Here is a 24,329-nt window from a genome sequence, read left to right on the forward strand (position 1 = left end):
GCCCCGGCCGGCCCGGCCCCCTCAGCAGCCGCGGTGGCGGTTGCTCCGCGCCCGCATGGCCGCGACCCGGGGGGTGTGAGGGGGGAACGGGGCCCGGCGCTCAGGGGATGCTGGGAAAGCGGCCTCCGCCCTGCGGGACGGGCCGCGGGGCACAGCGCCCCCGCGCGGCGGGGAGGGCGCCCGCCGCGGGGCGATGGCGGGAAGGGCCGCGCCTCAGGGCCTGGGTGTCCCCCGAACCGATCCCCGGACCCCCGGACCGACCCACCGCCCCCCCGCCGGGCTCCGCTGACGGGGAGAGGCCCGGCCTCACCTCCCCGGTGACCCCTCGGCCGGCTGGGGTGGTCTGAGGTGGCACCTCCCTGGCACAGTGGTCACCAAACAGTCACATTTTAGAGAGTTAAATACCTACAACACTCCACATTTTTCATATAAAAGTGAAGAAGAGGTTTGCAAAGCTTGAGAACAGGCTGTGCCTGGAAAAACTTAAGAGATGTGTTCACTACCCATCCCTTTCTTACCCTTCAATCTATTTGTATGCTTTCATAACGGGACAAACTACTCCTAGTCACTGCCAGACTGTGCTTTTTATTATTACAACTTCATAATAATAAACAACTTTGTGTTTGTTTTTTAGTTTGACTAACCAAAATAACCTTGTGTAGGCATTTGATGAATTTGCACATACTACATGAAGTGCCTACAACTTCCATGGGAAGATCCTGAAACAATTCCAGCTTGGATTAAAAAAAAAAGACACAACTACAGATCATACAGTAATTTATTTTTCTTTACATTCATTATAAATAATGCGTAAGTTGGTTAATCTTTCAGTTTTACATGATGTTGTAAGGACAATATATTACACCGAAACAGAAAAAAAGTCAATAGAAAAAAAAATATACAATTGTTTTCATTTATACACAAGTCATTTGTCATGAAATTACAGCATCTGACACTGAACAGGAGACTTTACAGGTAAATGATGGAAAACCTGAGAGACAGTGATGTCATTTATTGAAATTAAATGAAAGTATTTTATTCTTGATAGATCCAGACTGTCCCCTGCTCTACCCTACATATAATCTGGCTAAAATCCAATATGTTACAATACTTTTTGTTTGTTTTTTTTAAATCAGAATTCCAATAATTTAGTTTTCCTCGTATTTAAAGCAGTAATTGGAGAATATGCGGCATTGTACACTTTTAAATAATGATAAATGGACAAGTAGCACTTCAGCTGTGTGAATTTAGTACACATGAATTTAACCTGGGGTGTTCCATCCTCCAAACCTCCCAACCCTGGATATCTATGTGCCTTTATTTTCACAGTGATTCATAAAGCAAGAGTTTAAAACACCTCCTGGTAATAAAGTAGTTAACACCTTAATTGGCAAGACCTGTTGTATAAGTGAAGCCTAGAAATTCAGTGACTTTTGACTGGTACAACAGCATTAAATACTTTGGTATCTTTATAATGCCTATACTGCATAGGAGACACATTCACACACAAAAGACCGCTAATGCTTAATAACTTAGATATTTCTATGCTTATTTTCAGTAGCCTGGACTTTGTAAAATTAGCTGCTTCTCTTCTGAGCAGACACAACGACCCGATAAGCAACACGATGCTCATCTGTGAGCAGCACCACCGTTCTCTGGGTTCCCTCCTTTTGGGAAGGGATTGTCCTGAATTCTCCTGCAGCAGCAAAAAGACAGTACGGTACGGAAAGGCTCTAGAATACGCAATGACAAAAGGCACTTCTGAGAATTAATTCACACAAGCGTTCCAGTGAAATTTTCCTGATTCGCCTCCTACTCTCGTCTGTGGTCAGGTTAGTTTTTTGAAGTGGAAGAAAAGTACAGCAAGGTAGGATGGGGTGAAAAAGGGAGAAATCAAAATCCCTTTTCTCTGTTTCTCCCTTCTATTCCAGCATCTGGGCTCCCTTTTTGGTACGGTGCTCTAGAAAGGTCTGTATGTTTGGTTTCTAAAAGCCTGGTTACTACCAGGAGACTAAAGGAATTAGTTAAGTAGTCCAGCCTTTAAAATGACTAATGTGAAATTAATTCCACCATAGTTTAAGTGACGTACTCATCCCCCTTGCTCAGTGTTCAGACTTCGGTCACATACTGAGCATTAGATGTAAATCTAAGTCAAGATATGAAGTAGTGTTAAAACATGCCAGCTGATAATGTTTTTCCAGATATGATTCTGATCACCTGAACCTCATTTACACAGTTTCCTGGAAGTATTTTGAGTTGCCATGCTCAATTCCCATATTGCTCATGTGCAGCCCTGCTACCCACACAAGACCTTTATTGTAAGTGCTACCACTTGTGTAACATTGAAAAGATGGACAATTTCCCTACTTCAAATTTTTAAAAGAAAGCTCCAATTCATGTCAATGCAATTTGTCGATCTCACACATCTCAAAATTTGTGGAAAAGTTTTTGCACCCCGTGAAAAATGGGATATGTAGATCCCTAATTTGGGATTACCTGGAGAAATAGCCAGTAGAGGCATTTAGAATAGCAGACAAGTGAAATTATTTATGAGGACTTTGTGCTACTCCAAGGTGTTCTTCCATGGTTGTATTTCCATTTCTACTCTATTGCCTGTGTAAAGCAAAGGAGGAGCAGGAGGAGAAGTCATCATATGGGTAGTTTGGTCCCTCAACCCTCCAAAATTGCCGAGGAACCATGTGGACATAGAGAGCATCCCCTACAGCCACATGAAAAAGCAAAAGCCATTTTCCAGAGGTCGCTCCACAGCTCGTAAATGTGTTATCCCGGTTTCTGGGGGACTTTTTGGCTCATTGCAAGTGCTGTCAGAACCATCACCTTGTGAGAGGTCTCCGAGACAAAACATCTCGCCCTCTGCTTCTGGTTTGTGCATATTTAAAGAGGTCCGGTTTCAAGTATTGCCAGCGTGGCCCCTTGCACCAGTTGGATTTACCTTCTTTAGAAGTGTCTGACCGGTGGGATGGGGGCAAGGCATTCGTGGGGCATTTCGACTCTTTGCAGTAGTAGATGAGCGTTTGAACCTGCAAGCTCTTGCTCAGCTGCTTTGGTGTCGGACCCGTCTCGGTTTGGAAGGGTTCCCAGAAGCCCTGAATTTCCCCAGGCTCACCGATGGATGGAACGGGAGGCACCACCCATCATTACAAACATCAACACTCTTCCACCTTCACGGCTACAGCACTTCAGCGTGTCGGTGGAGGAGTACGAAGGTAAAACTCCTCCAAATACAATTTGGTTCATCCTGCTTTTCCTAACGCGCATTTATACAATTATTATTGACATGAATACCCACATTTATAACGTTGGAGGAAGCTAATTTAAGCTGCTTTTCCCTGAGTTCATCATATTCACACTGAATAAGTTTCTCCACAATTAATGACAAACATAGATTCTGTACTAGGACCTACTACAAAAGACAGGCCTTGATCACTTGGGTCTAAACGAACTCTGCATTAATTGCAAAGATCCCTGTTTGTGAGGCCTAATGACAGGATTCCACTGAAGAAACCGCTGAGTCCCCCTTTTCATTCTTCTACCAGCTGTTTAATAAACATCCTCCACTCCTTCACTGAGTTTAAAACTTATATAAACAAACCTCACATCTTCTGTTTAGTGACTCTTCCCTTTGTTTAGTATCACTTATTTCCACACACACAAAAATTAAGGCCTCTACAATTTCTATAAGCTGTTATGCTTAGTTGGAGGCAGTAGTCTAGTTACATATTTGTAGGTGGTTTTGTTTCTGAGCTCTGCAGAGAAACAGCCAAGAAGAATAACCCATAAGATTGAACATATTGCTTTACAGAAACCAGAGTCAGTTTGCAGGACACGCCACATCAGGGTCATTGCTATGGAAAGCAAGACTTTCCTGACCGTGTTGTGGACTCACCTATCAATATTACTAAATTTGGACCATGAAGTATTCTAGAAAGCCAAAACTATTTTCAAGTTTCGGATTCAGTAACCTAAGTCTGCATTAGACCTTGGCTTCAGTCTGGGTAGGAATAATTGATTCAGTACAGTAAATTCAGAATTTACATTTCAAATTAAAACCAAAGTATCAAAATAAGTTAACCTAGAAAAACATATGTCTGTTTTTTTTACACAATGAAGATTACTTTTAGGCAAAACTTAGCAGGAAAGCGGTTTGGGAATAAACAAAAATCCTCTTTTGGCAGTGTGCGGTTTGGGATTTAGCTCTGTCCTCTTTGTTAACGACAATTCATCCATACAAAAAGGCAACACAGTGAAAAGCTGAAATATTAACATTTCAGTAAAGTGCATGGGACTGTGGCAGACTTACTGGCTTTGCTACGACCTTATCTCAGATGCTGAATGAAATGATGGGGATGTCAGGTTCTTGACTATTCTATTGAGGTTGGCGATTTTCTCTTCTAGTAAATAGTTTTTCCTTTCAGCCGTTTTCTGCCGCTGTTCTGTCATCTCCAGAGCCTTCAGCAGTTGTGCGTTCTCAACATAGAGATCCTTGACCATCGCATCTGCTTTGGTGTTCTTGGAAAGCTGAATTGTGAACGGAACAGAATTCCTCAGCAAATTACAAAGGAATTAAAAGCAAAGAGATTGCTGGGGAAGTAGGCGAACGTGTGGGATGGAAGACAAGGAAGGAAGGAAGGAAGGAGGAAAGGAAGGAAGGAAGGAAGGAAGGAAGGAAGGAAGGAAGGAAGGAAGGAAGGAAGGAAGGAAGGAAGGAAGGAAGGAAGGAAGGAAGGAAGGAAGGAAGGAAGGAAGGAAGACACAGTCAAAGAAGACAAGTCAAAGGAAGTCAACCCACCCATTCATCTTATTTTCCTGTGTTAAAAACCTAAATGTCTACAGAATCTTTACAGATACTACGAATATTTTGAAAGTGGAAAGACTTTGGAAGGAGATCAAGCAGATACTCCAATCACTTAGAGACCAACCTCCCCCTTGCTACAACCTCCTTTCAGGTAATGAGAGCAAGAAGGTCCCCCCTCAGCCTCCTTTTTTCCTAAATTATTGAGGATTTTTGAAGAACAAAACCCCCCAAACCATATGAAGCAAAGCATATGTTGGGACAGGGGTTTGGAGAATCAATAACTGCACATTAATCCTCTCTATACTGCTCAGGAAATTATTTTTTCCTCCTTTCCCAAGCAACTTTTCTAGTTAAGATGCTTGGCTGGAATTGGATGTTTGTTTCCTGATTTTAAGTGCATCAGCATGCCAAACAAGCACAGCTTTTAGGAAATTAATGAGTGGTGGATTCTGTCCCCAATTTGAATTTTTAGGTCGTTTCGGGCATATGTGCTGTGCTTTAGCTTAGAAGCATTAAAATAAAAAGGAAAGCACAGAATCACAGAACGGAATGGGTTGGAAAAGCCCTCAGAGATCATCCAGTCCAACCCTTGGTCCAACTCCAGCCCATTGACCAGATCATGGCACTAAGTGCCATGTCCAATCTCAGTTTCAAACCCTCCAGGGCCGGTGAGTCCAGCACCTCCCTGGGCAGCCATTCCAATCCTGACCACTCTCTCTGCACAGAATTGCTTTCTCATCTCCAGCCTCAATTTCCCCTGGCAGAGTTGAAGCCCATGGACCCTTGTCCTATTGCTGATGCCTGGGAGAAGAGCCCAATCCCCCCCTGGCTAGAACTGCCCTTCAGGTAGTTCTAGAGAGTGCTGAGCTCAGCTCTAAGCCTCCTCTTCTCCAGACTAAACAAGCCCAGCTCCCTCAGCCTCTCCCCATAGGGCTTGTGTTCAAGTCCCTTCCCCAGTCTTGTTGCTCTTCTCTGGACCCGCTCCACCTTTAACTTTATTCCAAGCAAGAATGGCTTGGCAGCTTTTGCCCACTTAATTGTTTATAGAAATAACGGGGATGATTTGAAGAAGAGAATAAGAATGCTTACTTGTTCTTTCAGCTGATTTACTTTATCTTGGAGAAGCCTCTTCACAAGCCTCAGTTTCTGTTCAACATCCATCATACGCTCTTCCATCATTTTTAGAAGCTGCTCGTGACCCCCCTGCAAAGCAACATTTACGTGAGAATCAGTTAAGAAAAAGCAGTTCACATTAACCATTCTTTTTCTCAGTTTATGCTTAAGACACGTTTGAGTCGATTTTAAAGAGTCGACTAAATTACTAAACCATTCGTGGAAGCAAAATGTTGTGGCAACACTTAAGGGACACTCACAGTATTGAACTAGTTAAACTTGTCATTACCAGATCTAAGAAAAATTGATATAAGTTCTAAGTTCTGTCTTGAACCTGAGAGTCAGATCTGGGTAGTTTCCTTTCCTGGTTCTTGGGTGTTGCCGTATTTCTGTGGAATGTGGGAAACAAAACACCAATCAAAACCTTAATGATCTGAGAAATAAGTTAAGGTGAAGTCATAAGGGCATGTTGATTTGATGGTGTAACTCTTCCACACCGAAGACCCCTTGAAATTGAGTAATATCCTAAAAAAAAAAAGCAGGATGCTATTACTCCAAAATCGATTTGTTTTTAGATTAGTTGTTGATAATTAATGTTTTCAAACAGTAACTCTAAAATGATTTCGCTCTTTTTCTTCAGTGAGGTAACAGACAGTCTAACTGAACTGAGTGCCCATTAAACCAATGGTTTAATTAGAAACACCAGAACAACAGGAAAGCTTGATTGGATTTGGGAACTTCAGCTGCTGACTGCAGGGAAGGGGATTCTTTATTGTATTGCTGGCTTGTTACTCTAATTCTAGGGAGTCATCTGAGACATCTCGACTTTGAGAAAACACAAACCACCTCCCCAAAATTCCTCCAAAACCAAAGTGCACATAGGGGAGGAGAAATGAAAAACAGAGGGAGAATGAATGAAAAGCTGAGGGAGGAGTGTTTCAGGAAACAGGTTGCTCATCTAAACCACTGTAGAAAGGTCCCCTCAGGGGACTGGTTGAAGTCCAGTTAACATTTTATTTGGTGTAACACCAGAAATTCCTTAGGCCTATGGAAAGAAGTTCCAGTAGGGTCATAGAGAATGCAGCTGCACAGTGTTGCTGGGCTGGGTATTTCTCTGGATTAAAAAAGTACAGTTCAGCAAGGCTTGTAGGGGACTTTCTAGTCACGTTCTTTTGTAATTTGATTGGAATTCAAACCCATGACTAATTTACACTTCACACGGGTCACAGCGGCCTTGAGTAGTTAAGTAGAAACTACAAATTATAGCACTCTCAATACCTGAAATCCCTGTTTTTTGGCTTGAAGTTGATCTGAGAATGTTCTAACTAACTTCATATTATCTCATGTGTAATGGGAGAAGCCAGCTCAAGCATCAGCTTTAAGGTCACTGGAAAGATAACAGCAAAAATACCTTTGAAAGCCAACAGCTGAAATGATTCGTGGCTCCCACCTCGAAAAATCACGGGCCTGAAAAAGGTGTTTTCCTGACCTCTTCAAGTATTAAAAATCCAGTTTAATATAGTAATTTGGGGCAAAATAAACCACTAAGGAATGTTACCCAAGAAACAAATGTGTTAATAATTTTCCCTTTTTTGGCACTGCCTTTTTATTTATGGGCACGGCAGCTGAATGTGCCCATATACTACACATTCTTAAATGTGGGGGTACATCTGCTAATGAGAAGCAGAGTATCTGTACTTAAGTATATCCCCTATTACAAATCTTTCCCATAAGTCCTGATATGACAATACTCAGTATCAAAGACAAATATTTTGTCTAAAATTCTTGTTCCTAAAGCTGAAACTATTGATATTAGTAAGACAAGAGACATTATGTTTAAAAACAATTTTATTTTCATTTACATGAAAAAATGTCATCTTCCCCTGTTAAAAAGTTTATACATCTTATACAAAAACGCAATATAAATACCCCAGATTTTCTTCGAATCTCATATAAAATTAGTAGCATTTGAGAAAAATAGTCTCTTTCCACATCGAGCAACTCCACATTTTAAATAACATAAATAAAAAGCATTTGTAACAAGTTAAAAAAAAAAGACAGTTTATGAACTTCCACAAAATAGATTAATAAATAGGAAATAACACTGTGGAGACTTAAAAATTATTAATTTTTTTTTTTTTTTTTAGAAAAAGCACAAAATAATTTGATCCTCAAGTTTCTCAGCTTATGCCAGTTCGTGTGTTTGTGTGTGTTTGTCATGGTAAGGAATGAGATCGCAAGCAGCCAAGCTGTCAGAGGTGCCCGATCCTCCGGTAGGAATCTGCGTGCACTGCTCGCTGCTCCGGTAGCAAGGCCTAGAGAAAGGAGGCAAGTGCGATACTTCACCCTCAGGTCCAGGTTCGCTCGTCAATACGTTACGCGTACTTCAAGCAAAGCACCGATACAAGCAAAGCAAGCAACGCACAACAAACAAAAACACGCACAAAAGAAAGCATGCAGAGTATCACGTATTATATTTATCTACACAGCGCTACGCATTGAGGTGTTCAGGATGCTTTTTTTTAGATGTAAGGAGTCTTCAGATGGCTTACCCATTTAAAAAGGTCAGTGGTGGCAATTAACTGCAATTAGCAAAGCAGTGAAGTTTCTTAGAGACTCTGTTCAGTGGTGCCCAACGCCAGGGTGAGGGGCAACGGGCACAGACTGAAACACAGGAGGGTCCATCTGAACATGAGCAGAAACTTGTTTGCTGGGAGGTGCCAGAGCCTGGCCCAGGCTGCCCAGAGCGGGTGTGGAGTCTCCTGCTCTGAGACATTCAAACCCCCTGGACCCACCTGTGTGATCTGCTCTGTGACCCTGCGGGAGCAGGGGGGGTGGACTGGGGGATCTACAGAGGTCCCTTCAGCCCCAAACACCCTGCACTTCTGTGAAATAATCTGCCACTATATATATTAATATAATCTTACAGATTGCTGAAGAGCATTTGTGAAAAATGTAGTCCAACTGACCTTTGAAAGAACTTATTTACATTTCTATTTTAAACCCAGTTCTAAGTCTTTTCCTGAAACAGGTGAACAAGCTGTTGGTCAGAGGTTATTTGACCTTTCAAATAAAGAGCTGAAGAATGGGGAAATTGAGCAACTAACTGCAAACAAAAATACTGATTAGCAGAGGTTCTAAGAGAACTTAAGACTGGGTCATTAACAGGCTCCTGAATCTAGTTATTGAGCAAGGAATATGAGATTGCTGCTGTGCAGCGGGTACAAATCACAGCACCAGACACAGCGGAAACACTCATTGGGAGTTCAGAGAGTCCAGACACATTAACACAGTAAAAAAGGCTCAAGAACTTTAAGTTTAGTGAAATTTGAACATATGACAGTATTCTTGGGGGGGACAATAGCTCAAGACCAATCGTAAAATGAATGAGAACACAAACCACCATAGCAACGATTGAAAAGCAATGAAAACTGCAAAGCATGAGGAACGTCAAATAATTCCCAAAAAGGAGGGGGATAACTTTGGGTACCTTATATTACACAGAAGGACTCGGGGATCTAAGAAAGCTGCAAAGTGCAAAGCAGCAAAACTAGGTGATTAAATGTACACAGAAAGCATGGATAACCTGACGTTGTACTCACTGGTGAAAAGATGATGGAGAGGGATTAGGATGCAATTTTTCAAGATGCTAAAGGGGACATTAAAAGGGACATAAGCTCAACTAAGTGTTAACCCTAAAACATGGATTAAGTGCGTTAGTGCATTGACTGTTATAAAGTGCGTTGGTGCATTTGCAATTATTTGCAAAACCTCTCTGAAACTACTTTTATATTAACGAAGCTTTCCAGAGTAAAAGCTTTTACAGGAAACACAGAAGTGATTGATCTGTACAAGTACGTTTCCAGGATGTGACCAGTTTGCAAATTGTTTCTCAGGCTTTCACAGGAGAAATTACAAAGTCATCGCTCCTAATGCAATACACAACACATTCACCTGCAGACCCCACTGCTGCAATATGGCTTTTATTCATTTCAAAATTCAACTGCACGCTCTGCATTCCACTGTATGTAACTGAGTACATTAGCCTGGTAATGCACGTCTATTGGGACCCAGCTGAAAGGGAGAGAACCTACAATTGATTTATATTTACTTATCCTATATTATTTGCTGTTCAGTTCTTTTTTGGGGGGGAACTTTTTGATTTTACGCCTTTTAAAAAAAGAATTCTTACTTCAAGTTTTGGAAACCTTAGAAACTATTACTGCTTATACTATCTCTCTGTAACACCTTTTTTCCAGAATACCCTATTAGCATGTTCAGATATTTTTGAGCTTCAAATTCTTGCTCTTTGCTATATATATGTATATATTTTTAAGTGTAGCTGCAATCTGAATTTAAAATTTAAAGATTTTTTTTCTGCTAAAAGATTAATAAAGGTGTTAAAATTTTATCTAAGTTATTTAGAGCTTCATATTTTCTCAGAAGACAAAGTTGTAATATTATTTCTTTAAGACCTATGGCCTGAGCCATAACCCCAGGTTCCAGTATAAGTTGGGGAATGACCTACTAGAGAACAGTGTAGGGGAAAGGGACCTGGGGGTCCTGGGGACAGCAGGGTGACCATGAGCCAGCACTGGGCCCTTGTGGCCAGGAAGCCAATGGTACCTGGGGTGGGTTAGAAGGGGGTGGTCAGTAGGTCAGAGAGGTTCTCCTGCCCCTCTGCTCTGCCCTGGGGAGACCACACCTGGAATCTTGTGTCCAGTTGTGGCCCCTCAGTTCCAGCAGGACAGGGAACTGCTGGAGAGAGTCCAGCGCAGCCACCAAGATGCTGAAGGGAGTGGAGCATCTCCCGTGTGAGGAAAGGCTGAGGGAGCTGGGGCTCTGGAGCTGGACAAGAGGACACTGAGGGGTGACCTCATTAATGTTTACAGATATATAAAGGGTGAGTGTCAGGAGGATGGAGCCAGGCTCTTCTGGGTGACAACCAGTGATAGGACAAGGGGCAATGGGTTCAAACTGGAACACAAGAGGTTCCACTTAAATACGAGAATAAACTTGTTCCTGGTGAGGGTGTCAGAGCCTGGCCCAGGCTGCCCAGGGAGGTTGTGGAGTCTCCTTCTGTGCAGACATTCCAACCCGCCTGGACACCTTCCTGTGTAACCTCATCTGGGTGTTCCTGCTCCATGGGGGGATTGCACTGGATGAGCTTTCCAGGTCCCTTCCAATCCCTGACATCCTGTGATTCTGTGAGCCAAAGCTTCAGAGATTTAGCGATTTGGTTACTTTTCGAAGAAAAGAGTCAGTTGGTAAGCCTGGTCCCCAAGCTTACACCTATATGGGAGAGGCCAACTTCTCTGCCTATTGCCTATAATTCAGTTTTACATGTTAAAAACCCAAATCAACACGAAACGTGGCTCTACCCAATATGTGCACTGGCTGTAATCTTTCTTGGAATTCAATTATTTTTCCTCAGAAACACCAAAGTTGAAGTTTCTGTATAATGTTAACAGTGTTCTCCAAACAATGTCTTGTCTTACGGCCAATTAATGAAGCAAGGCTGACCTTATAAAAAGGATTAATTTGTTTGTATTACAGCTGACAGAATATGACAGCAACAGCCCAAGTGCATATTTTATGTGTATGTGCTTGTGCAATATGTGGTGTAGTGCGTTTTTTAAAACAATGGTTCCAAACACGGACTTTAGGTAAAGAAAACAAAACAAACCCCTATAAACACTTTCTGCGTATTGATCAGAAGGAGAAAAGCCAGTTGAATGTGGGTGGGAGTGTTTTTTTATTTCAAGAAGGTTAAGAGGACTTCGGAATGAAGCTATGGCTCAAGCTAAATATGCTAGGTAAGTCGTTTGGTTTGTACCTATCTTTGATAAAACGAATTTTCATTTTTGAACTGGCATAAACAGAGAATGGATCTCATCAGAATCGGAAAACAACAAAAGCCAAACAACGAGACGACTAACCAGATATTATTTTAAGGTCGTCACCTGCAGAGTAAGGAGAGCTTTACCTGTTGCACATTCGTTGCAGAGGGTCTGCTCTCGAGTTCTTCCTGAAGACGTTGGCTTCTCCTCTCTGCTTGGAGGAGCTGGTGTTGGAGCTGCAGGAGCTGGTCCTTGGGCACCACGGCACAGCCTAGCTGGAGCTCCCGCGACGGCTGGCTAAGCATCGCGCTGCCGCTGGACTGGAGCATCTGCACAGCGACATAAACCAATCATCAGCCCTTCGTACAACGTGGGGTTTAGCGATGCACTAGGCTAAGTCTTGAACAAATTCCTGGGCGCAAGAGGAACGAGCCTAAACTTAGGAACAGAAGCTAAACTTCTCTCTTTGCAATGAAAAAAGATGCATCTTTACATGCAGTTCTGGAGTCTAAAGGAATCGGAGCTTTGATTCCTAATTTCAGAGCTGAATCATAAATTCACGGAATTTCTGATGACATCCTGTCCAAGTTAAATGGGCCTGTGGTGAGCTTTAATGTCCTTTTTAATTTTAACCTTGATCTCAGCAGCTCTTCTAAAGATAGCACCCACTTACAAATAAAAGCACCAGCATGAGGCAGGCTGAAGAAGCTGCCCACAAGTGCTAATTACTTCTTTAGTCTTCTGTATAGTCTTTAATTTAGGATGGGGAGATAACACCCTCAAAAGCCAAACAAATTTTCAATGTCATGTTTGATGACTTAAGTAGTTTGATGCCAGCTGCTACATTACATTTGGAATTCAGTATTTTAAATCCCATATATCTTTTGTTATGTTCTCTGCTGACTGTAGGAATTAACACATTTTATAATTGTCAATTCAAGTCGTGCCACAAGCAGAGTTTAATAGCAGGTCTAGAGAGCTAAGTGTCTGTGCTACACTCAGAGGGGCCCTTGAGATATGGATGCATGGAGTAATTTGAAGTAGTTTAATTCCACATTTAAGTCTTGCTTTCACTTTAAAAGTTCACCAAATGCATCAGCAAGTCTATATGGTGTAAAGGCAGCATATACCAAAGAGTTTATGCATACTGAGTGTCCTTTATGAAGCTTTGCTACCAGAGAAATCTTGTAGTTGGCAAAACTAGGCCTCTCACGTGGAATAAAAGGATCACATTCATAATAGTTCTTGCTACAGCCAAAAAAGCACCTTGGAACAGCCTCATCCCAAATGGTTTAGCTTCCCCATGTTATTTAATTAGGTGTTGGTCCCACTGATGAAAGTGGCTAGAAAAAAAGGCATTTCTGGCCTTACCTCACTGTGGTAATTGCAGCCACAAGAGCCCAAGTTAGATAAACCTGCCCAGCATCAGATGAGCTTTCAGACAATATTAAGAGCTACGACTGTTTCATGTGACTATTTAGCATTTTTCTAGGCTAAAGTAAAAGTCAGGTAAGACTACCTCATGGTTATAATACTGAAAAAGACCAGAACTGTACAGTAAAACAACCCCTGATGTTTCAGACAAGCTGCATTTGCATAAGTTTAATACTTTCTTCCCATAAAGTTCAGATGACCACATCATAAAATTCTCACCTCTTAACTCAAAACCATTACTCTGTTCCCTTAGGAAGAGGCATTAAGATAATGGCAGTGCTTTTAACTTTCCCTTTCAGAAGTGGTAGAAGTAAGGCCTCAATTCATAATTATATTTCAGTTATTGAGTTCATCTGTAAGCATCTCTCTCCTGTAATATAATCATCTATAAGCAGCTCTTCTGGCCATCTTAGCATGTGTACATCTCTGCTGGCCCAGGTAAACAACAAACAGGTTTGTATGCATTTTAAAATAAAAATATTTGTAGTTTTTAAGCTATCAGGACGTTCTCTTGAATCAGCTCGTCTGTAAAGGAGCTATTATTTTATTGACAATATAACCAGTAAAGATATTGAGCTTGAGATTGAATTTGTTCAGTGTTTCCCGTAGGCACACAAATATCTAATAGAAGAGCTGTAGAAACAGTTAATATTAATGGCACCTTAAAAATAAACACAAGTTGCATGGCTAATGAAAACAATACAGTCTTGTCATATTAATTTGTGGAAGAAAGTGGAAAAATAACAAGCTTGCTAAACTATTAGGGATGACACAGTTAATATTAAGGAAACATTTGACAGTCTGGTGAGAAAGCATGCAGATATTGGAGATAAATACGAAAACACCTTCAAGCCTCACAGTCAATGGGTTAGAAGGAAGGGGCTGAGCCACTTTTCATTTTCTTATGTTCAATTTTATTCTTTTGAATGCAATTGATTGTTTCTTTCTGTTTTCATGGCAATGCCTTAGAAGTAGGCGCCTTGGCCTACAGAATCAAACTGCACAATATACTGACCGCAAAGATTTTCATGCAGCTGTCCAAGTAAAAATCTTACATTAAAATGAATAGTGGCTTCTTTACTTAAAAGATGCATGGAATAAAAAAAAAAAAAATCCATAAAATAAATGTTTTCGCCATGCTAGGGTAGGACATTGAAAACGATTGCTCTACCTTCGCACACTATTTCAGAAAGAGAAGTGCACCCTTCTCTGCTAGTTCCAACCACTGAGCTCTAGACACGTTAGCCACGAACAAAAGGAGAACAGGCACAAAAGAGAAAGTTAGAAGTCATCAAGTGCTAAGTGAATGTTATACACACCTGCTGACAGAGTCCTATCAGGAGTAAATAAAGTCCAAAGGAGTTTAAGAGTGTTTGGAATTTTCCCAAAGCTTAATTAAGACTGTACAAACAAAAGCACGGGGCATGGAAACAAGTCTTTTCAGTAACTTGTCAAAATCTCATCTTTTCTCACCAAGTTTTTACAATTTTACAGCTAGCTACTTAGTATATTCAGCACAACATTTCCCATTTGCCTACTTGTGAAAAACATGAAGTCTATCAAGAAACAGTGTTGGGAAAGTCTCATCTAGAAGATGCTTTGATTTATTGAACGAGTCAAAATTGTGGTGGGTTTTTTGTATTCGGTTTTAAACTCGAATTCAGGACATCAAGCTCAGGTAAGACTGCTGAGACACAACTCACACGTCTTGCCTGACCTTCAGGCATAAACTAATTTAATTTGCCTGTTCCTGTAAAAGGAGGACACTAAATAATGCAATTTTGCTAAGATCCAGCATGACCCATCTCCAGCAGCGCTGACCATACATCCACATTTACAGCAGGCTTGGGAAGAACCTCAGTTGAAGTTTTCACTCACACATGCCTTTCAATTAACAGCAAATTATGCAAACTGTTAATCTATCACGCTCTGGATTAAATAGCAAGGTTTAAATTCAGCAGATTACTCCCACAGTACATAGGAACAGGTTTAGAGCAGTATTACACAAATATTAGTTAGGAAACTCGAGGTTACATGTTTCAGGAAGGAAAATGGAAGTGTTAGCCTTGCCTCAAGCACAGAAACAACATTTCTTCACTCTTTGATTTTATAACTGAAGCCTTATGTGAATTACGAGGAATCACAACAGGAGAAACGTGTTTGTCACAGTAACACCTTGATCATGAAAGATGAGATTAGGCACTAGAGGAGATTAATTCTTGCTTTGATTAGTTTCCTCTGTTCCTACACATATAGAATTTTCTTTAACATAAATTAATCGATTCAATGAGATAGTGATGAAGCCCCACACTATTCAGTACTGACTGAAAAGTACCTCCATTAACTGATCGTCCAGTTTGACTTGCTTTTTTCTTAGCCCTTCATTTTCTGAGCTGGTTTCCAGTTCACGTTCAAGAGAATTCATCTGACTGATCTGTTAAGGACAAGAAGTTACTTTAGATGGTCATTTCTTATTTTGTCTTTTTTAATATGCAAGTCACAAATCGGTGCATATGAAGAGAATTCAAGATTAAAAGACACAGGTATTTGGACAAGTAAAATGTTTCGCTAAAAGTGATATCTAAGACAATGTTATACAGCAACTCTGACACAATTTTCAAAGAATAGACAGAGCAACTGATTTTTAATCTAAAAGTGGTAATGCCCGCTCTGCAGAAGCACAGAGACAGTCAGCAACTTGGGACAGGGATTTGTGAGACCAAGAACACAAAGCTGAGCATAGAAAAAGAAAATCACAGCTTACCACATCAGCTCTTAGAGATGCAAAGTCTTGCACTGAGTCACATTTACCATCTAAAACTCACCTTTCTGTTTGCAGATGACAACTCCTTCTGCAGCTGTTCACACTCTCTCTTCAAGCTTAACTTCTCTTGCTCTATGGCTTTGACGATACCCGACTGGCTTTGATGCTTCTGGTGCTTTAGGGAAAGGATTGTGGATTCCAGCTGTCGGATCTAAAGAGCCCAGAGATGAACAGATGTGGAAGGACATTCCAGACCATTCAAAAATCAAATTATATCCACTTCATCTAAAATACCGAGTACCAATTGATTTCGGAGTCATAACAGATTCTGGTATACTTTTTACATTTAGGCTTTGAGGAACAAAAGGTCTTTCCTTTCCTCCTCCTCCTAATCTGCCTAATGCTGTGCGCCAAGAAACTGAATTTAAAGAACGCTCGGAATATTAAGAACTTGGAATGCTTGGAATATTAAGGGACCAGAATGTTGGACAAGGATTATCAAGATTTTCTTTTAAAAAGGAGCTGTTTGAAACATCGTAAATGTGTCCACATACTCAGTGCAGATATAAAGGAAAACAAAGGGCATATTTAGTGCTATCTGGCACGGATAAGACATCAGTCCCTATCTCTCAATCAGCCCATTATTAACTCAAGTGGCACCAGAGGAGGTTGAGGTTGGATCTGGGGAACAATTTCTTCCCCAAAGGGCTGTGGGGCATTGGAACAGGCTGCCCAGGGCAGTGCTGGAGTCACCATCCCTGGAGGGTTGAACAGAGATGAGGTTCTCAGGGACATGGGGCAGTGCGGGGGTGGGTTAATGGTTGGACTTGATCTTGAGGGTCTTTTCTAACCAAAATGATTCTATGATTCTACAAAACAAAGCTGCTGAAGGGAGTGGAGCATCTCCCGTGTGAGGAAAGGCTGAGGGAGCTGGGGCTCTGGAGCTGGACAAGAGGAGAGTGAGAGGCAACCTCATTTATGTTTATAAATATGTAAAGAGTGAGTGTCAGGAGGATGGAGCCAGGCTCTTCTCAGTGACAACCAGTGACAGGACAAGGGGCAATGGGTGCAAACTGGACCACAGGAGGTTGCACTTAAAGATGAGAAGAAACTTGTTCCTGGTGAGGGTGGCAGAGCCTGGCCCAGGCTGCCCAGGGAGGTTGTGGAGTCTCCTTCTGTGCAGACATTCCAACCCGCCTGGACACCTTCCTGTGTAACCTCATCTGGGTGTTCCTGCTCCATGGGGGGATTGCACTGGATGAGCTTTCCAGGTCCCTTCCAACCCCTGACATTCTGGGATTCTGTGAAAAACTATTCCATTGTGCATTCTTTCCGCAAACTAATGAGCAACTTTCTTCTCCTGTATTACCTCTGCCAAACAATCATAGAATCATTTCAGTTGGAGGAGACCCTCAGGATCACCGAGTCCAACCATAACCTAACTCTAGCATGTCCCTAAGAACCTCATCTAAATGCCTTTTAAACCCCTCCAGGGATAGTGACCCCAGCACTGCCCTGGGCAGCCTGTTCCAACACGAATCATTAAGCCCGGCCTAGCACACAGGGTCCACCTGTGATCCGTCACACCTTGCTCACGTTACCTTCTCCCTGGAGTGCGTTAGGTCCGTCTTAGCGCTCTGGACCTCTCTCTGCAGCCTCTCGTTCTCCTGCCGGAGCAGCTGCTGCTCCTGGTCCATCAGCTGCTCCTGGTGGTCCTGCAGCCCTGAGGAAGGCACAGCCCCTTCTAGAACCCGATTCTTAAGACAGACAGAATTGCAGGGTTAGGCCTTCAACAAAGAAGCAGACATTTTCTCTATTCAGGTGGGTTTTAATTGACTTTCGGTAACTCTAAAGCTGCAGGATTCCCGTCCTCCTCCCACCCTACGTTTTCCACCAAGAAACCCAACATATTAATCATGGTGCCAACCCAAAGCGCTTCCTTTTGCTAAAATCCCGGCTAAGAGCTGCACGCCAGAGCGGGTGATGCGAGTGCACAGAGTTCACCACCACAGAAAAGCGATTCCTGCTCCATTTCACAGCCTCATCAAGCAAATAATACAACTCGCTATTATATATTATTCAGTAATAGCGGTAATTTAGTTCCTGTTGTACGATTCTGAAACAGCCTCTTTTCCATGTGGACATTAAATATTCCTTAATTACACGGCAAATGAGCCAAATTAGTGACTGAATCCATAATACCAATCCCAAGACTGCTGTCTACAACCTCCTTCAGTGACAATTCCTCATCAGTTAAGAGGCTGACATAATACTGCGCCTTGCAAAACCAAGTCTGACTGAAAATTAGACCCCCCTGTCAATTACTGGTTTGATTGTTAATAAGCGTGTAGCTTTGATAGGTGTAAATTCATACATGTCCCACAGATTGAATTATTTTTGCAAAAGATTTCTTTGAGGGAAGAAGGGACACGCAGGAGATGGGCTGATATGTCCTTATATTAAAAAATTATTGTAAGTGTTTTAAAAATAACTTTAAAATCTGCGCTTTATATACAATCTAGCAGGATTGTATATAAACTACTAAATACAGAGAACATTAAAATAGGGCTTTTTTGTACCCACATCCTTTAAGCTTTTTTTAAATTATCTTTATATCACTTGTCCGTAAACCCCGGCATGCAAAGCCAACTGACCCGGAGGCACTCGAACCCGTTACCTTTTCATTGGCATTCTGCAGCTGCTTGTGCAAAGACATCACTTCTTGTTTCAGAGCTTCCTTCTCCTGTTGGCTCGCCTGTAAGTCCGATTGGAGTCGGGACATTTGAAGGTTGGTATTTTGCAGCGTTTCGTCAAGACTCTGAACCTGTCCAAGAGCAGGAACACACAGCTTGGCCTTCGCTGGACCAACATTTCTAACTTTGGTTTGCTAGGACGTCTGTGCACCACAAATCACCCACATTTAGGTTCTCGGGTCAAAGAAGTTTTAACTCAAAGGGGCTTTGACAGCCCCCCTTTAAAAATGCTAAATGTTTTTCTGACTTTCTGTTCCAAATTAGGAACCGATCTAGTAAATGGACTGGAGTTGGACCAAGGGTTGGACTTGCTGATCTCTGAGGTCTTTCCCAACCCAGTTAATTCTGTGATTCTGTGACTCTGAATACAGCAACAATATTGCATTCAGAGACATCTTCCACCCCTGAATATTTATTGTGACATGCTGGGAAGAGAAGATTTCTCTTTAATTATTTATTCTTCCTGGTGGCCCACAGCCAACAAGAAACCTCAAGTGTAATTAGCCAGCAACAAGCCATTTTTCCCTGCCTGGTGAGAGATGGGCCATGGACAGAAGGGCAGAGTCCCTGCAATATTTTAGGAGTAACCAGGCAGAATGAACTTTTAGATGCACAACAACATAGCTTATTCTCAGGGAAAAATCTCCCTCATTGCATTTAACAAGTTGCCTCTTGTCTTTTAAGAATGTCGCTTGGAAAGCCCATCAAAGCGGCCATTCTTAGCTGTGTGACATCTTCACACACACTAGGAGATGGCTGTTTCATATGAAAAAAAGGCACTGAAAGGTTTTAAAAGTGCTTTTGATCTCAGGCTATAATAAAAACGACTGTTATACCTTTTCTTGTGACACGGCGAGCTGTGTTTTCAGGGTCTGACTCTGCTGTTCCCAGGTCTTCTGTTCCTGCTTCAAGCTGCCGATTGCGTTCTCTAAGCAGCTTACTTGAGCTACCTGAAATAAGATTACATCAGTAAGCCCGACTCATTCCGGATTTAACTCTATTTGACTCGGAGTGTTAAGCCAGAGGGAGTTACAGCTACGCAGAGAAAATTGCAGGAGAGCAAAAAAAACCCTTCAGCCCGAATCTCCACACAATGAGATCATTATTTATAGCGTGCGTATCAGTTACACTGCTCAAGTTCAGCATCAGAATACGTTAGAGTTGCAATAAAAGCACAATAGCACTGTCTTCCTTGTCCCGCTGCAATATTTATATCCAGGCCTCTGTTCCTTGCAGTGGTTGGAATTTTTTATATAATCAAAGTAAAGTAAAGCTGACCTTCCAAATCTAAGCTTTCTCTTTAAAACCAGCTAGGAAAAAAACAGAGGCAACTAAGCCTTTATCTGGCTTGAAGGTAAAAAAAACAAAATGCAAAGTATTTTTACAAGTTAGAGTGATACAGATATTGATATAAGAATTTTAACAGCCCACTACAGCATGTAGGTAGTGCCGTGGATTTGCAGTTTGTTCTTACCTTATCAATACATCTGTTTAATTCCTCACTCAGGGCTTCTTTCTCTTTCTGCAGCTTTTCATTTTTAGTCATTAAGCTCGAAACTTCATTTTGAAGGTCCGAGAGGTCGGGACATCTGGGCAGCTGTGGGAAACAAACCCCTCACAGCTGCATTTCTATGCTGTTTCCAAATTTTGCATGCAAAATAATACCGCGCTGCTGACTTCTGATCCTTTTCCTATTTGATACAGCGCTTCAGCTTAACACTCTGCCTTCCCCTGTGCTGCTCTGTCTTCTCTCGCTCAATCTTCTGTCTTTAATTACACTCAAGCCACAATCCACTCTTCACTGAATAGGCCTCATCTGCTTTTGCTTTTTAAGACCATTATCAATCCTAAGCTTTGGGTGCATCAAATGAGTGCTTGACGCTGTAAAGAAAATTACTTTGTGGAGCCCTAATCAGGAGAGCTAACTCATTTGTAGCCTTCATTATCTATGTTTATTAGCATATATTTACAGCGGATTGAACCGCGTTTATACAGGTGATAACTAAACACTCCAGGAAATGATCCCCAGAAGCTGTGAGATGTCACAGTCTCCAGATGGGTTTAGCAATAGGAATTATCTCCAAGAGGGAACGCTGGAAGAGACCCGTCCTTAAATGGAGCTATATGGGTATCACCAGGTACACAGGGAAAATGTTCCCCTGCCCATACTGTCTGCACAAACTAGAAAAGCTGTGTCCATTCCTTAATTAGAGCTTTAAATCTTCATCTCCATTGTCAAAGCCTGGCTTTGTAAGATCCACTACTCTGGAAGACCTTTTGGTGAAGGCCACGGGAAACAAAACTTATTTGAACAATTCTGCATTGTACCAAGAGACTGTTTCAAGAGGTTTTATATTCCCCTAGTGTTATGACCTTTCTTTAAATAAATCAGCTATTTCAAACTCCAGCAAAAGAGCAGGGCACATTAAGAGCCAGCCAGCGATATCTGATGGCACTCGAATAGAATACCATACCTGCTTTGTCTTCTCGAGTTCCTGCTTGAGCATGTGGTTCTCCTGCTCCAATATATGAGCCTGAACCTTCACTTTTGACAGCTCCATCTCCAAGGAAGACACCATCGTTGATAACTGCAAAAAGTACAAGGCTTCAACTTAGGGGACTTGCAGAGTGACAAAGGTTAACCGTGACACGGCTGAGAGCTGGGATGGCACTGGACTGAATGGAACAGGCAGGCTGGAAAACGCAGGTAAATACTGAGCATCACTAAGCTCTGTTTTCAGGACAAACCCACGCACTTCTACCTGGCTGCTTTTGGCTCTTGCTACGCTCTCCTCCCACTGCTGCACACAGGTACATTTGCAGCTCGCGCTTAGGAAAGTTCAGCTTTGAAAGACCCCGCAAAGCTCCAGAAAGGGAAGCTCATTCCACAGCATCTCCTAGAAGTTCAGTTGTCTCATCCCCTTAAACACAGTGTAACCTCCTACCTTCACTTTGGAGTTCTCCAGCTCCTCTTTGAGTACCAGTCTCTCCTTTTCCCATTCTTCCAGCGTACACTTTCCCGCTTCCCTTTCCTTCTGCTTGAGCACCCTCGCCAGCTGTTGATTCAGATCCTGCACATCTGCTTGATTTTTGGAGTTCCTCTGGCTAAGTTCTGTGTTTTCAGAGTCCAGCTGCTGGTTCCTGGTCTTCAGATCTGCCACCTGGATTGGGACAGTAGTGTCAGCAATGACTGCGTTTACACCAGAGGTGAGATTTTTGTCAAACATTTCCTTTCTTAAGATGATTAAAAGAACTGCCAAGTGTCACTCCAGTTCCAGGGTGACTCTGAGCAGTGGGGCACAGCTATTAACTCTACTCCCTTCTCTGTAGCACCACTTTTATTTCCCTGTAGCTATTTAACTTGCTTCAGGCTCTAATTATATGCCAAATCAAGTAGAAGCATATTTAGGAGTAGAAATCTGCCTGATGGTCAGCCTTACAAATTGTTAATTTCTCATAATTGGCCTTAATTATAGCAGCTTTGGTACCAGTCATCTGGCAAAGCACCCTGTTCCTCCTTCCCATTTTGAGGGTTGTGCTGGTGAGCTAGTGGATTATTCTGAGCAAGCAGAGTTTTACAAAGCAATAATAAGAGGGACAAGGATGTAAGAGCTACTTAAACCTTTTACCTTGCAATTTCGCATAACAAACCACCCTTAAAATAAAAGTTGCAGTCTCACGGATATGAGCAAATGGTCAGGGCTGGCAGGATTCCTGGAGCCAGCTCGCTGGGAAATAAGTAGAGGCTGAGTCACATAACCTCTGTTTCCCATAAACATTACCCACAGAGACTGCAAAATAAAGATTTTCAACTTTATATTTCTATTAAATAAACTTTCCAAAAGTGCTCTCAAGTCTGTAAGCAAGATAGTTACAGCAGCATTGCGGTTGTCTTCTGTTTAGGTCAAACAAGCCTCATATCAATCCCAAAGAGCTAATGAGAACATTTATCAAGAAGTTAAATGTATATAATGGGCATTTGCTGTTGCCTTTGTGGCCATCTAAGGAACAGCTTTGATACAGTGATGATTTCTGCAGAAGCGGTGATGGGCTCAGTCGTATACCTGCTTTTTCAGGTTGTCAACCATCTTCTGTACAGCCACCTTCTCCTTTCTCACAGCCTCTATCTTTTGCCTAAGGAAAGAATGGCAGCTCATTAATATGAGGGTCACTTCTTAATATACACAACTACAAGAACAGGCCGGTTTTTGACATTTCCAGAAATGGTAATTGTGGATATTTATTTATTGCTTGGCATCACCGTTTTGCATGAGCTTGGCAACTGCTCCGCTCCTCAAGGTTCCCCACATAGTTCTTTTCTAGAACGGAAGAACAGTCCCAGGGTCATGGATGGTTATTGATGCGCAAAAGACCAAACCACTGCAATGCTCTCACACTGTACGTCTTTCCTAAGGCTACCCCAGCCCAACAAGCTCTGCCTTGGCTGAAACCAGAATAATCACATCACGTCAGCTCATAAGTAGCTCCTGGTTTGCATGTGTCACTGGGTCATCTCAACCCCTACATTTAAGCCCCTGCTTTGGCTCTAGGAACGGGCAGGACAAGCTAAGGCAGGGGAAAAGGACAACAAATAAACTGTCAGCTGGCTGGATTCCCAAAGGCGCCGTGGAATAACCCCAATTTCAGGTTTTGTAGAACATCTAACACACGAAGGAGCTTTAAGAAAAGGGATGTGACCATCACACCCGCACCACGGGGAGAGCCCGGAGGCGGCGCAGGCCCCGCTGAATTCTTACCGCATTTCTTCTCGGGATCCATTCAGCTCCCTCAGCTTCAGGCTGGAGGCATTGCCTTCCTCATTTAATAAAGTCACTTCATTTTTCAGAACAGTATTTTCTTCCCTGAGCTTCTCAGCTTCACACCTGTGGCAGAGAGACAAGGGTAAACTGTTTCTATTAGATCATCTAGGCCCACAGGGAGAAAAATCCCTAAAAGCCTAAAGTACTTCTAATATTTCAAAACAAAGCTACAATTGACTTATTTTATGTATGAACTGCATACAGATTTTACATTTTGTTTAGCAAGAGTGCTTCCCAAATCCTTGAAAAAGGGGCTTTTCATGCATGTTTTTGTACAGCTAAAGTTAGTTATAAATCTAAGATACCTAGTAAAAGTTTCACAGTGTAGGGGAAAGGGACCTGGGGGTCCTGGGGCCAGCAGGGTGACCATGAGCCAGCACTGGGCCCTTGTGGCCAGGAAGCCAATGGTACCTGGGGTGGGTTAGAAGGGGGTGGTCAGTAGGTCAGAGAGGTTCTCCTGCCCCTCTGCTCTGCCCTGGGGAGACCACACCTGGAATCTTGTGTCCAGTTGTGGCCCCTCAGCTCCAGCAGGACAGGGAACTGCTGGAGAGAGTCCAGCGCAGCCACCAAGATGCTGCAGGGAGTGGAGCATCTCCCGTGTGAGGAAAGGCTGAGGGAGCTGGGGCTCTGGAGCTGGACAAGAGGACACTGAGGGGGGACTCATTCATGGGATCAATATGGAAAGGGTGAGTGTCAGGAGGATGGAGCCAGGCTCTTCTGGTGACAACCAGTGACAGGACAAGGGGCAATGGGTTCAAACTGGAACACAGGAGGTTCCACTTAAATTTG

The 24,329-nt window shown here is 42.4% G+C and overlaps 1 protein-coding gene across 6 annotated transcripts in view; it reads right to left on the minus strand.

The window, feature by feature from the left end:
- Positions 1–760: 760 nt before the first annotated feature.
- NIN (ninein) overlaps positions 761–24,329 on the minus strand; it is a 67,823-nt gene continuing 44,254 nt past the window's right edge. For 2 of the 6 annotated variants that reach the window (XM_082059511.1, XM_082059507.1), the window contains 13 exons: positions 23,478–23,603; positions 22,785–22,854; positions 21,666–21,881; positions 21,195–21,308; positions 20,195–20,317; positions 19,557–19,670; positions 18,645–18,791; positions 17,569–17,724; positions 16,029–16,178; positions 15,539–15,637; positions 11,916–12,098; positions 5,906–6,019; positions 761–4,539 (listed from right to left, as the gene is read on the minus strand). In XM_082059511.1, coding sequence (XP_081915637.1) covers positions 4,330–4,539; positions 5,906–6,019; positions 11,916–12,098; positions 15,539–15,637; positions 16,029–16,178; positions 17,569–17,724; positions 18,645–18,791; positions 19,557–19,670; positions 20,195–20,317; positions 21,195–21,308; positions 21,666–21,881; positions 22,785–22,854; positions 23,478–23,603 — 1,822 coding nt within the window. In that variant the 3' untranslated portion in view covers positions 761–4,329. Of the gene's footprint in view, positions 4,540–5,905; positions 6,020–7,801; positions 8,245–9,531; positions 9,579–11,915; positions 12,099–15,538; positions 15,638–16,028; positions 16,179–17,568; positions 17,755–18,644; positions 18,792–19,556; positions 19,671–20,194; positions 20,318–21,194; positions 21,309–21,665; positions 21,882–22,784; positions 22,855–23,477; positions 23,604–24,329 lie in introns of those variants that run through there. The other 4 variants (XM_082059508.1, XM_082059509.1, XR_014184723.1 and 1 more) reach the window with 4 other exon arrangements.

Source organism: Streptopelia decaocto (assembly GCF_964273445.1).
Source record: "Streptopelia decaocto genome assembly, chromosome: 7".
Taxonomy (NCBI): domain Eukaryota; kingdom Metazoa; phylum Chordata; class Aves; order Columbiformes; family Columbidae; genus Streptopelia; species Streptopelia decaocto.